The sequence below is a fragment of the Zootermopsis nevadensis genome, unplaced genomic scaffold (genome assembly GCF_977971745.1).
Source record: "Zootermopsis nevadensis isolate Lab colony 2312 unplaced genomic scaffold, Znev_1.0 Znev_ptg000061l, whole genome shotgun sequence".
In the NCBI taxonomy this organism is placed as follows: domain Eukaryota; kingdom Metazoa; phylum Arthropoda; class Insecta; order Blattodea; family Termopsidae; genus Zootermopsis; species Zootermopsis nevadensis.
Window position 1 is genome coordinate 14930759 of NW_028259192.1, and position 15128 is coordinate 14945886.

The 15128-nt window shown below is 37.5% G+C and overlaps 1 protein-coding gene across 6 annotated transcripts in view; it reads right to left on the reverse strand.

Annotated features, from left to right (window-relative positions):
- LOC110836951 (defective proboscis extension response 8) overlaps positions 1-15128 on the reverse strand; it is a 468836-nt gene that overhangs the window by 115505 nt on the left and 338203 nt on the right. For all 6 annotated transcript variants that reach the window (XM_022078722.2, XM_087340061.1, XM_087340060.1 and 3 more), the window contains one exon: positions 6176-6336. In XM_022078722.2, the coding sequence (XP_021934414.1) occupies positions 6176-6336 (161 nt within the window). The remainder of the gene's footprint in view (positions 1-6175; positions 6337-15128) is intronic.

The following is a 15128-nucleotide window of genomic DNA, read 5'->3' on the forward strand; positions in this document are numbered from 1 at the left end:
GCTCCAGCTACATTTATCACAGCGCATTTGGCAACAGCCGGACTGCACGTCGAAGAACGCCGAAGTACAGCTCACAAAAAGAAAAATTGAGACCTTTTCCTTGCAAATGGCACTGTTTCTTTTCTGTATCTAATCGCAATATTTAAAGCCGAAGCACCAGCATTATTTTATATAAACTTTTCATGTAAATTACACATAGGCCTTTGTATTTTATTTATTTATATTAGCGATGCCATCTCAGCCATATTTATCACCGTTAGCCTCGTAACGCCGAAGGGCATAAAATACTGGAAGACCTTCCCTTAGCAATTTGCTTGAACCGCTTCTTTTCATTATGTATTTCCTTCCGTTCTCCGCGAATGTCTTTCCTTTCCTCTGTATCTTGTGACTCCTTTTCTTTCCTGCGCTGTGGAACATTACCGTTTCCTCCCCTTCATGTCTTTGTACACACGAGGGTGAAATACGAGTCACAATCAACACTTCCTGCTTCCACTGCAGTGTATCGAAAAATGTTTTTACGCGCGGCGTATCACACTCTTGCACATTCTGCGAGGACCTTCTGCGGACTACAGATTGTGTAGCAGGCGTTCAGTGCGCCTGCATTTTCATCGACTGCCATCCTTGGACTGCTAGACTGGTAACCCTCCACAGGGTCCCGTATATCATGCTCACCGCTTGAGAGAAACAGGTCAAAGCCTTGATTACTCACTATTCGTGATGACGAACTTAACATTCGACGCCTTGTAATCGGAAGGGTTAGAACAACGCCGTTAAATAAAAGTTCCAGAATTAATATTATTAGGTTAGTGGGATCCAAATTGTAATATACATTTTCTCTGGACCACACGCATAGTTATTACATTCGGGAGGTAAACGGGAATGGTTGATTTATTTTGTAATTATTATTACAAGGTAAATTAAGAAATTTGGGCTGTAGACTTGAATAAATATCGTGCCCCTGCAGTCTATTCCAATTGCATACCGTAGTTCTGAAGTACCAATTACGCTGACAGTCTTTCCACACAACGTTTCATTATAGTCTAAAAGTTTATTAAGATCTTTTGACCTTAATTGGTCACCTTCAGTTTGCTCTCTTCTAGTTTTCGAAACTAACAAACATGACAGCTGAATTGTATATATATTTGAATCAGATAACAGTCGCATAGATCAATGTGATTGCATTTCAAGTATTTGTAATAGTTATTTACCTGGGATCATAGGAAGTTTGACCTATAGTAGAAGTATTTTGTCCTCCTCGGGTTTAAAAGCATGTGCTAAAATGGAAGGGAGAAAGTTATTAGTTGAATGGCAATTTCGTAAATAGTGGTTAAAGACGGACTGTCAAACTAACGATCAACACGCACATGATGCATCCCTTAAAACTAGTATAGCACAGTGTTTACTTTATGCACCGCCCACTTTAACAATAATTATCTATGAATTTGGACCACAGAATGTATTTATGGTTTGAAATTATTATTCCTATAATAGTATTGACGCTCGGTTTTTTCCTTTGAAATAGATAACACATGTTTATACAAAGACATGGCAGCAAGAATGGACTAACCCACAAATTTAGAAAATATAAAATAATAAAAAATTTAATCTCACTAAAACACCCTAATTTGTTACGGGCCTTCAGTGGCAGGCTAAGCCACATGTGATATATTTCTCTTGGTACATTAAATCTGTGTCTTTCAGGATCTTACAATGTTAGCTGAAAGATTGTATTTAGCCCACTGTTGATCCAAGGCCTTCAAATATCGTTTATATTAGCTTAATGTTTCAGATGGTTAAAAGAGTAAATTACATGTGAAGGATGGCTTAAAAATGTGCATAAGTTGTGATGGAAACGGTGGATTGGCTGCGATCTTTGAAAAGTACACAAATGATTTAAATTCCGGGCTAAAATGTTTGAATACATGTTCCATAGTCAGGTTCACGCTACGAATTGTGTAATGATAGACGTTTGTGAAGCACTGCTCTAGGTATACGCTTGTGCTAATTCCGGTCCTAACAGACATGCATAGTTGCAGAAGCTTTCGTACTTAGCACGTGACCAGCTGTCACAATGACGACGTGACGGACATGTCAGATACAAAGACCAAAGGTTATCGGTGGCTGATTAACGTTTTACGGTTCCTGGTCTGATGGTCTCAATTCTGGAAGATTCCATACTGCTGCAGGTATCATTAAGCTAAAACAATTATCCCTGTTCGTAACTTCACTTTCTTTCTACCAGGTACAAAAGTCTCAGAGTTACTGCTACACGAAACTGCTTCGTCAGCAATGCGAACTCGTGCACAAATTATAGGTTAGAAAAATTCATATGAAACAAGAAGATGCATTTTAACTAACAGCAACCACGTCACACAAATAAAAAGCAAAGATGATAGCACTAGTTTCGTGACTTCAAATCTAAGAAAAGTTATACAACCGTTTAGCCACTTACATATTTTAATCTAATATCGTAATTTAACCGCCACGGTGGTCTAGCGGTCAGAACGCTAGCCTTGTAATCCTGGGGGTCTCGGGTTCGATTCCCGGCGGTGCCCGAATTTATAACTTGTGTTTGGCAAGGCCGTGGCCTAGGCAACACGGAGTTTTCCTCCGGGGGCTTCCCCGGTTTCTCCGTGGCATCCCAACAGTTACTCCATTCACACACAGAAGAAGGCAATGGCAAACCACTTCTGGATGATCTGCCAAGAACGTATATGAACAGGTCTCAGTCCGAGAAAAGGATGGAAGGAATCTGTTCATATGGACCTGTCGTCGGACAGAACACTAAATAAATAATAATAACAATCATAATTTAATGACACAACGCTTCAGCCCAAACCAACACACTGAGAATGTAAAGAGGAAAGAGGTGAAACGTAGAAGAGGCGAAGATAAAGCGCAGGTTGCGTTTCGATAAAGGTTGTAAAATTCTGGATAAGTTCCAGCTAACGCCGTCCTACAGAAAAACGGGACAGTAGCGCTGTCATGAAAGGAGAAGTATGCACGAAAAAAGAGAGAATATATTTCCTTCTATGATTCACATTTATACCGAAATTTTATCACCACTGGAACAGGCGAAAAGAAATGATGTCTTTTGACATTACATTCAGAATTTTATGGGGAGCTATAAAAATTCGCAGTATGGTTTCAACTTGTTAACCTCCTTATAAGTCTACAAGACACGCTGTCTTTTGAGTTCTAGCGCCGTATAATCATTTGGTTGTACTCGTTACCAACGAATGAGAAGAATACGTTGCTTCCATCTTCAAGACTGTATACAAACTTGAAAAGAATTAGAAAGAAATAACAGCAACTGTAAACACCGCAGAATATAAAAGGATTGATTCAAAGACAAAATTATTTTTAACTTTACTGAAACATATGTCAACACGCCTGGAATTTCACTGAAGACTACCATATAACATAATTCTAAGAAAATATATAAAATATACTAACGTTTTTACTATAACACAGTAAGGAGAACCAATTAGGATGTATTGATTCAGTTTACTTGCATATACTTTCAGCTCACACGAGTGACTAAACACTAAGTAGGGCGTTAGAAGTGCAGGACATTTTTAAAAATTCTTTTCTCGTTGCCATAACTCCAGCGCAACTGTGCACCTGAGATTGTTAAACACGGCTAAAGCGATCCTCAGGTGGCACCACCAGCCATCTTCATGAATAATGCAAAAATGTCAGACGTAACTAGACTTAACGGAGGAGGCATGTTCCAATATTCGGATACCGGTTTTTCGTCCATAACGTCACAAATAATTTTCGCGTCATGACTAAATATTAGTATACAGCATGTTTATGATTTGGTTCTGTCACTACGTGTACGTTCTGACGATTATGTGTTGGGTATATTTGCGATCCACATGCACATATCTCACGTTGAGGGGTTACCGATTCATTTCAAGTCATACGTAGTCCAAAACTTGATTTTCTAAACAGTCTGTATGTGACATACACTTCATATTCACACACTCGCATAGCCTACATATCGATATTAATCCAAACAGAACTTGCACATACACATATTTAAGACACACAACTCACATACTCATAATTGAACGTAATTTCACCGAATGTGCAATATATAAAACTATAAAACTTACACTGAAATATTATCATATTAATTGTTTATGTCATTAATTCATTCCAAGAAGACATTTATAACACAGTGTGAAATGTAAATTAAATTACCTACCAACAAATATTCGGATTTTTACGACAAATCTCTTGGTAAACAACCCCGTTGGCAGCTGAAAGTTAATAGTAAACAGATTTTTAAGAAATAAATGAATTGGACTGAACCAGATGACGAGAATCTGGTCGAAAGCAGACTACTATTTAGCGGAGGCTTCTATTGAGATTCTAATACCAGACAATTAGTTTTAGTGATGTAGTTTGAGTAATTTAATTGGCTAGTTCGTCGATTACTCTTCCAAGTAAGTCATTAATGCCTCAGTAAATAAACTATTCAATTATATTTGATTGTGCTGTGCTATTAATTAGGAACTGCCGCGTTTTATCCCTTCTATAAACACTGCTGAGTATGTAAAGAGAGAATGCAAATTTCTTGATAGAACTGTACTATGAGCTTCTTTGTCAGTAGGATGTTGGCAGAATCTTTGAAACTAATTATCTGGAATAATGCCAGAAGTTTTCATTGCAGAAATTTAAGAGTATTTTTGTCACTATTAATTAAACGTTGCCTACACAATAACGGTACAGTTCTGAATCACAATGTGAAGTAAACGCATGAACCACAACACACAAATTAATCTTTCAATGGCGCACAGGCATTTAAAACAATGAAAAGTCTACAACATCTGTCACAAAGCGTTATATGAATGTATAAGCTTATGTATAATCCAAGAATTTTATTGCATTCAGTGATTTATGTTCGGCCTTTCAATACCGGTAGATTTATGGGACCACTGATTACGAGCAGTAATCTGTTGACTTACAGAACACCAGCAACTTGTACCGCAAAGGCCAAAATTTCAGCATCATTTAGACCTAGTCAGTTATAACGCGCCCTGCAAACAAGCAATTAGCCTGGCCTAAACCTCGTCCCAACACGATAACAATCCTGCGAAACGGTCCTGAGCAAATAATTCACTGCTTATATAACATCATCCTGACAGGAAGGAAACAAAAAAAAAAGCCTGTATAATTCTTCATTTGTTTTTACTGAAGGCCTTCAACTGCAACTTTATTTGCTCATTAATCATTAAGTTTAATTATGAATCGTTATTTAATTAATTAATTACGAGATATAGCTCACAAGTCGATATGCTGTGTTCAGTTTCATTTCTACGTTCTATTTACCTAGACATATTAACTGTTTATACACGTTTATCATGGCCACGGACTGTGCAACCCCGGAAAAATAAAAGAGGCACGGAAAAGAGACGTCGCTAAAAGTGAGCCTTCGCAGGGAATGTCACCGATAAACATGAATTTCCTTCGAGTTACTTGAACCTGCCGCTGAAGTGTTCGGTGATTGCATGAGAACTGAATGTTGATACCAACCGCAGTTTTCAATTAGCTTCACGTAGCACAATCTTTCTTAAAGTGGTATGCTGATAGTCGCTCTGTAAGTTACGATATTTTTCGCTTTTTTAATCTCGAAGGTCCATTAATGTATTAACAGGAAACCGCCACTGGTCCCCACACCCAGATTAATCCAGTCCATATCCCAGTCTCAATTTCTATACGGTCCATTTAATATTATTCTCCCATCTACACCTAGGTCTTTCAATTTGTTGTTTTACTAAGTATATAGTTCACCGATGATAGGGAAAAAAGTATAAACCGTAAAATTCCGGGACACGAAAAATAAATCACTTTTTTTTTAATTTATACCCATAGAAATGTGGTTACCTACTTTACACACAAATTAAAATATGATGTGATAGTTTTGCTACATTACACTTAATGAGTGACATAGGTTGTAAACCAGCAATAACTTTTTGTTTGTATTTTTCTTTTACTTATTGTCATATACCCACCCTGGCATCAGCAAAGTAAGAAGTTTGAAGGTTTATGGAAGAGCGGTCACTCACAGACCTAACACCCCCTAGTTAGAATAAAAGCAAAATATTTGTAGGCCTTCCAACTAACTGCAGCTCAAGAACAGGAAGAACGAGATAAGCTGACTCACCGTCCTGTTGCCGAGGTTCTTGACGCGACAGTTGAGGTAGGCCGTCTTTCCCACCAGCCCGGTAAGGTTGTTCGGCACGGAGGTGTCGAAGTGTGGTCCCGTTCCTGGGGTCGGCAACTCCTGCAGAAAGTCTGTGCGAAACCGTCTGGTCCCAGCAGCGCCTGCCAAACAAGGTTCAAACCTGTATTTCGAAGTGTTACACTCGCCCTTTCATGAGAATCTCCAGACACCGATAAGCCTTGAGAGACTGAACAAAGTCAAGTACAGCACAGATTAACCTGTTGCTCTGCTGAGATTCAAACCTGATACTTCCCGAATACCGGTCTACAAAGATCCTGCTACGGCAGCCCTACTCTGTCACTTGTTTCAAATTCGCTTTTATATACTAATACATAACTATGCTGACCTCCACTACGCGAAATACACTGTGTACCAAATGACCACATCAAATTACATGAAATGACGTGTCCTCAATGCAGCCACGAATGCAAAAAACCTATTTGCAAACAACAGTCATGCATGTCTGCATATTGCTGGAATATTTGGAATTCATTTGTTTAATTGTGGTTCATGCAGTCAGCAGGTCGGAATATGAATATATATATAGCGTCGACAGGTAGAATGATTAATAAAAAGGATAGGGAAAAGCGATCGTGGCCTAATTTAAGGTACTGGTACTGTCCCTGCATTCACCTGGAGTTACTAAGGAGAACCACGAAAAGCCACAGTCAAAATAGCCGATCTCCGAGCTAGAGTTTAAACCTGGAACCTCGCTTTAACGAAGCAGGAATGCAAACCATTCGCCTGGAAGTTCGTTACGTTCTTGAAATACAAATATTCATTTTTCTATTCGAGTATACTACGTTCAATAACTCTTGATATTCTGTGTTATCTGGTGATGATTAACGCTGAACGAAGGGTTTGGTCAGGACAACGAAGGAGGAGGGAGGTAACTCTGGTACTTGCGGAAACTGATTAATTGATTACCCTCTCCAGCCGTTCTATACAAAGACCATGGAGCACAATATAGGAGTAGACCCAATTATACGACAGCAATACATGACTTCGATCTTCATCACTGGCCGGCGCTGCTTCCGACAGAATCTACAGAGTAATTCATGCAAAATTTACAGTTATTGCTTCATTCATATCGAAGACTCACCACTGAAGCCTACATACGCTTAGCAATAGCAAACAGGAAAGTACGATCGGATAAAACATCTACATGTGCACTTGTAAGACAGTCTTCATACTCGCCCGCGTAAGAACCTGAAAACTCACAATTTTATTTGTGGTAGGGATCTACTCCTAATAGCCAATGCCGTCACGTTTCACTGAACAAGTACAAAATTCGTGGGAAGCGGGTAAAAAAATCTGACGGTGGCGACTCTGGCAATAAAAAATACAGACGAGAGCATAATGGGGCCTATTGTGAGATCTGGCGGAATCCAAGTATGGTAATAATTTGAAGTCCGCAGTAGCCAATGCCATCTGAAAGGCAATGCTGTAGTAAATTTTATTTATATTCGACACAACAAAGATTCATTCCCACCAACTTTGACGAGCGGATCATATTTTAATAAGTTGCATAATATTATTCCCAAACGTTCATTAAACTACTTCCGACATAGTTTTTAGTATTTTCATCGTATCATATACTTCTTTGTATTGATGAATAAACGTGATATTATTTAATTAATAATTAAATTAAGATTAATGACTGAAAATATCTCTGAATATACATATAGAATGTCCTAATGGGTAGTGCCACAAAAGAAACACTCAAGAGAATAGTGCCATACATATTTTGAACAGTATGATGAATTATTCATGACCTCAATTATTCTTTCCGTCATACTGCGACTCCGAGACTCAACTGCGGTTTGCTGAATTACACTGCATTATGCAATACTGACGGGACAAATGCCAGATAAGCAACGCGGAAGCCCCAAGATCACAACAGAGTCAATCTGCTCTCTTCCAAATTCTGTTGCAGTTTAGAAAAGACATTCAACAAAAGTGGGATTTGAGGTTTCCACGGCGGTGAGTCCGAAGAAGGCTGTCTTCTGGGTTGCAGCACCGTGTAGTCTGGTTTAAGTTTACCAATGTTTCAGAGGTCCTTGCTGCCTCCTACTTCATGGCGATCTCCCTCTGAAACAATGGTAAACGTCTACCAGACTACACGGCGCTACAACCCAGAAGGCAGCCATCTTACTATTCAACACAAACATGAATTCTGACATTATGTACTGTATAAAATGAATATTTGTTTCGTAGTCGTCTAGTATAACATTACAGTATAACATTCATGCCGTAACTTAAACGTGACATTCTAAATTGTGTACATTAAATATTTGTTCCGCGTAATTAACTATTTGAAAAGCTCCGTTAGGAGTTCCACTGAAAAAAAATTTGACATCAAATTAATTTTACTGTTGATTTTCGTGAAACGCAATTGGATTTTAAGGTATACCTATATTACGTTGTACATTGCCTGAGGTGATGTGATACGAAGTATGTATTGGGTTGGCTATGTGTGCTCTTTACTTCAGGCGATATGTCATTTTACTGATAGATATTCTATTATTTGTATTTTAAGATATGTGGTGACAATTGGAATTGGACCATGGACATTTTTAATACTTGGGCGGTATTGTATAAACTGTATCACTGGGTCACTAAGCTTAAAATAAATAAAAAATGATCATAAAAAACTGCCAATATAATGACAACCAAACATTTGGCATTTTGTGTACATAAAATTGGATATGGCTTTGCAGAAAATAAATACTACCACGCAGAAAATGATAAAATTTTAAAAAAACAATAAAACAGGAAATAATTTGCCGCAAAGAAAAAGAAGGCTCAGAGTAAATACCCATTCCCAAATTCTAAAAATAATACTCTTCCATTTAAAAAATTGTAGTGTGTTAAATACTATTTTTGTTTGTTTTTTTAAGTTGCTGTACTGTTTTTTTTTACGAAGTTTAATAAATCATAAATTCTGATATAAACTGAATTGACATTTATCTTCGTCTTTTTAATTTTTTTGCATGTTTATCGTCATTATCCTACGTCTTTCGGTCCAGTTGTTAGATAATCGGCAGTCTATTGTACGGCTATTCCTACAGAACAGCTGATATTAATGCACTAGTAAGGGGTACATAAAATACTTAAAAACCCACTTTTCATAAAACAAGAATTACTAATCATAAACCAATAGCTTTATTCATAGTACTTCGGTATGAACACCCTGAATTTACGCAGTTTAAGCTGTCTATGTCTTGTCAAAACAATGAAAGTAAATAAAACAAAAGAGTAATAATGATTGATCTTCGTGTACTAATGTGTCGTATAAGGTAGTATTAAAACTAGCCATTTTTTCAGTAATGAATTATAAGGGACACGATTCAGTTTGTCTAAGGCCAGTTTACATATTCGCTTTCGTGTAATACAGCACTAATTTATTTCAAAACCGAGATGGAGAAACGCAAAAGCTAGATTAATTTCTTTCGAAGGCTGTTCGTATGCTTTGTGCCAGTATTTATCTTGTACACAGAACTCTTACAAAGGGTCCAAGTGCAAATATAAGCCATTGGACAGGGTATATCAAAAATTTGTTTACTCTTTCGACCGTTTCATTGTACTACAGTATAACTCACGTACGTAACGTGTAGTTTCTCTCACGTAAATTTCATTGTACACATTACACATCGCATACTGAACAGCTCCTTTGTGACCTGCCCTCTTACACGAACCCTTCATTTCTAGTTCTTGTACAAATAACTCAAAATTCTGTACATAATTTTATTAAAATAAGAATTGGTTTTATTGAATTTCTGGAGAAGTTGTCACATTTAATCTTGGTATTCAAACGTAAGTAACAGAGACTCAGAAGTGCTTGGAGCAAACACACATAAAAACTTCATACAGAAAGAAGATATATAAGTATAGAGAACAATGAAATGTCAAATCACAAAAATTTCATAATCGAACTGCACGTCAAGGCTGAAAACAGTATGAAAAATGGTATCTTATTATGAACAACATCTGTCCACTGAAACTTCAAAACACCATTGACCAACTTTTCGAAAAGTGGCAACGTTGTCACGTGTACTGATCAAAATTCATCACACTACATAAACCGACTTCTTCCCAGTGATACTTATGGATGAACTTGCCGATAATTTGGGAAGGAAAATTAAGAAATATTTTTTTGCTTTCATTCCCTTGATTCAAGAACAGCTGACACTAGACACATCACGTGCATCAAACGCCATTTCCGCTAATTTGTTTTCAATTTTTTTAAAACCGCTGTTAAAGCTGACAGGTCAATTACAGGCGGGTTCAGAGCGGCCAGCGTGTGTAATTCATTGGGACTCTTACAAACAATGATTTGGCCACCAGATATTTCTTCTGATGAATGCTTTTGTCATACAGATCGAAACTTGTATATGAAATGGGTAGTTTGGGTTGCAAATTTAAAAAGTATATATCTGTAAATGATTCCATAATGAAACAATACTATTAGCCTAGAAATCAGTAGCTGCAATAGAATGGAGGAAATATCAATTGAAAAACATCTGAGTACTCGAATAATCTTAAGACTAGTCGGCTAAGTACCAGTAAAAATATCATATTCGGACAATGAAATACAAATGTTGTAGTTTTATTCGCAAAAGAGTCATACTACCATACACAACATGGTAGGTCAATGAAAAAAACAATAATAAATTAACAATGACGTGTTTCAATAAATAATAAATTACTGGAACAAATAAAACAGCATATACCTCAATAATCCACTGATAATAAACGACTATTACATGAATATCAAATCTAAAAGTTCGTGACGATAGTGAGTCATTTAAATAAAACTTTTCTTGGATATTTTCCATCGTCTAAGAAATAATAAAATAGAAAACGACGTTTCGGAGATGGGGCTCTATCGCCGTCTTCAGGTACCTACTCCGTTGGGCCCAATAGATAGAGCTAATCCTTATCTCCGGCCCGGAGTATTTGGCCCAACAGACTAGGTACCTGAAGGCGGAGATAGAGCCCCATCTCTGAAACGTCGTTATCTATTTTATTATTTCTTAGACGATGGAAAATATCCAAGAAAATGTTTTTCATTCAGACTGTTACATGAAATTGAACATTTAAGTGTAGAAATGAACTTGGATTGCTCAAAACTTAGGCTGGATAAACAACGAGACAGTTTCGTTGGCATTTATGTGAACCCGTTCTTGTCTACTTCTGCATACAAGGCTGTGTGCACAGTGCCACAGCGGATGAGCGCGTATACAGCAATTCACAGCGTACAAAAATTTAACATTTGCAAATATGATAAGTGTCGAGATTATATTCAACCTTTGCGAACTGAAACAAACGGAATGTATTATGATCTGTTACTATCTTCGTACAAAGGGACTGAAATAAATACATAATGGAGATGCCGCTTTGTCGTTCTGTGAGGGCGCAAATTTCACTTTCGAAACTAATAAATGGATTTCAATCAAATTTCGGTCAATTTAATTTTGATTGCTTATTTCCTCTTTTCCTCACATTCTACTAGATTCATGACCTGTTTCAATTAAGCAACACTTTTGAAATTATGAATCCTTTCAGACGTTCACACGGGTTCCTTGTACGAATGATTAGTCCGCTATAAAGCCTCTTCCTACACATAACATCACAACGAGAATATCAATGCCTCAAGGGGGATTCAAACCAAGGACTCCAGTGTTCGAGTACCAAGACCCACGTCTTAGACCTCAAAGCCAATGTGACAGACTAATTAGGATTTTTAAAATATAATTCCTAATTTACATAACGTTTAAATCGACCTCCAGCGGTTTTCTCAATAAAAGCGCGTCATACAACAAACATGCACACGACATAAAATGCAGATGGCGCTGAAAACTAAAACCTTTAAAGAAAAGCTATTTCTATACTTTGATTATTAAACGAGATTTACGGAAAGATGTCTGACAATGTACAGCGTGAAAACCATAAAATCGCCACATGGCCTATACTGCCCGCCTCCTTTCTGTACAGTCGTTACCTATGGCTAATAAACACCATTTTAGTCTAAAAGTGTTTTGGTTTGCCTTGAGCCAAGTTAAAATTGGTTCGTCAAGAGTGTCTGGTTAAAGCATACAAATCTGTATAGACCTACAGACGAAATCTCTGTCCTAGTTAAACTTATCTTGAGAATTTGGTTAAAACCAGAATCAAGAGTACAAAAAATGAACGATAACCATATTTTCGACATCCCTTCTGATACTGACTCGAGTACATTATTCTTATCTAACTTCAGAGCGGTTATATCCGGAGATCATTAATGCGGCTTTCAGTGTTTCCTACAATTACTGGATTGAAATCACTAATTATAATAATGCTTTAAACCGTGGAATGATTTCCGCTCAGAACTCATGAAGCCAACTTTCGTCCTGCGCACTTTTGTACTCTTAGAGATCTTGTCTGAACCCTTTAAACAGGGATACGACATAGCCTACGAAGTTGTAACACGTTGTTAATTATATCTGATAACACTATATTAATTACAATGATAAGATATATAAAGCTTAAAATTATATATTTATTACATAAGTAACTTGCATAAACTACCAATTCTGGAAATTTAAAACACCAAAACAACTTAAAAAAAATTCTCGAGTTCCTTAAAATGTATCATATTGGTTTTATTGAAATCCACACCTGATGAAGCGGTGCTCCTATAAAGAGTACAAAATACTGCAAAGTAGACATGCTAATCGCTAACTCAATAAATTTCAAAACATTTCATTACGTACCGTTATTCTCACCAGCTTGTCCCCACTAAGGTACACCTCTAGGAAAATTCTGACTGTTGCATATGTTTCTGTAAAGAAGTTCATGACTTCCGACTGTGTAGACCGTCAGCTACTGAACATCAAAAGATCTTCCATAATACAACCATACAGTCACAATGCTCATCACAACGGGACCGTAATAAAGGGCAGCGTCTATCCGTCGGTGTCCTGTCTGACCGGGACTCATCAAACACATAAATTTACTTACTGGATGGAAACTGATGTTGTCACGGCATACAATCCATTTGTTTAATAACAGAATAAACACGTCATTTAATTTAGTGTTTTCCTCTAGCAAATTACGTACGTATGTAACACGCCATACATCAGAATCAGGACGGATGAATGCGGTAATGAAGCGTACTCCATTTGTGGGATTCAGATAAAGGAAAAAAGCTACATATCATTAGCTGCAGACTGCTGTACAACGTTGACTGTCGAAGCTACTGTTTGGCTTATTAGAAGCAGGATATAGTCAGCAGATGATAATGCTTAATGTGGCCACGTAGACCAGTAGATGACACCCATTTTTAATACCGCACGTTCTGAAAGCCTGGCTGATAATCTGGAGTATATTTTTGTTTTAATATACTTATAAATTCTCTGACTAATATTTATTAGAAAGTTGTTTACTGAACCTCGTTATACATTACAATTTCAAGAGACTGAACAATACGATTGGGCGCAACTTTGCAACTTCGTTTCCACTGCACATAAAACGTTAGTTAGTTAGTTTGTGGTTTATTATCAACATTGTCACTAGACTCTAAATTACAGCACGGAATAATAGGGCGATTAATATTCAATAGCGAAGAGTGTGGAACGAAGCGGTCGAGGCCTAATTTAAGTCACTCTCCAGAAATATGCCTGGAGGTCTGAGGAAAGACACGGAAATTCTCAGCCAGCATAGTCAGTCTCCGGGACGAAATTTAAATGTAAAACACAGAGGATGCACAGCTGGATATAATCATGCGACCCGATCGTAACACTTCAAAGCCCGAAATTCATTTAACAATATTTAAAACTTCAGTTCTTACCTCGGCGGAAACACAACAAATTAATTACAAAAATAGTTGGTTAGTGTTATTATAGAATACAATCTCTGTTTAGTCATAGAACCATATGAAAACCATAGCTTTCCCATTATGTGCAAATTCTGGTTAACGCATGTGGTACGTATACATACCAGTGTACTTTGAAGGGCTAAACACACACGTTCCTATTGATACACGAGTAGAAAGTTTTATAATGGCCTTGCAAGATACACACAGCAGCAATACATCATAGCTGTTGCTACATGTTACAGTGTCAGAACATTATAACACAAGCCGCAGCCAATATGATACCGCTGAAATGGCTTACACCGTTGTTACAACGATGATATTGCAACATATTAACATTATAAATGTCTGCTGTACATACCTCGCAGTAAATAATATATATGGTATTCATGTTACCCGAGTTCAATTCAAGCCTCTTATCTTTTGGAAGTGCACAAAGCAGCCATACTTTACCGTGTTACAAGTACCAGAAGCCAGAGCGGTGTACCACGCTGTATTATGTTGGACATCAGCCTGATATTTCGTCTGTCCGGCCCGTGTGTATTCCGGTTTGCCTTAATTTTTACGGTTAGGGAACACCATTCCTTTCTCCGAACGCTGTGTGTCTGTCTGTCTGAATGTCCTTCATTCAAATTCCAGCATGAATATTATAAGCACTAACGAATAAGTTTCAAGAAGTATGAACATCCTGCTATTAACCCTTTGAAGCCCAAGAGAGAGAGAGAGAGAAAGAGGAAATTGGTGGGGGGAGAAGTGAGAGACACTTCGATTTCAGGGGGGGGGGGGGAGAAAGAGCATCTTATAGTTAGAAGGTCCCCAGGCAATGCCCGCTCGTCCTTCTGTTAAAGATAAAGTAAGAGTGAAGACGTTAATGCGATAATTGGCAGAAAAGACGGAATTTTGAATTTTGTATTAGAGAAAGCTGAGAGGCTATTAATTTGGAGGTTTAGTACATAATTTAGAAGATCCTACTGGGGGGGGGGGGGGTAAATTTTGACGGCGTTAAGGGGTGGTAAATTTTGATTAATTTACATCGGG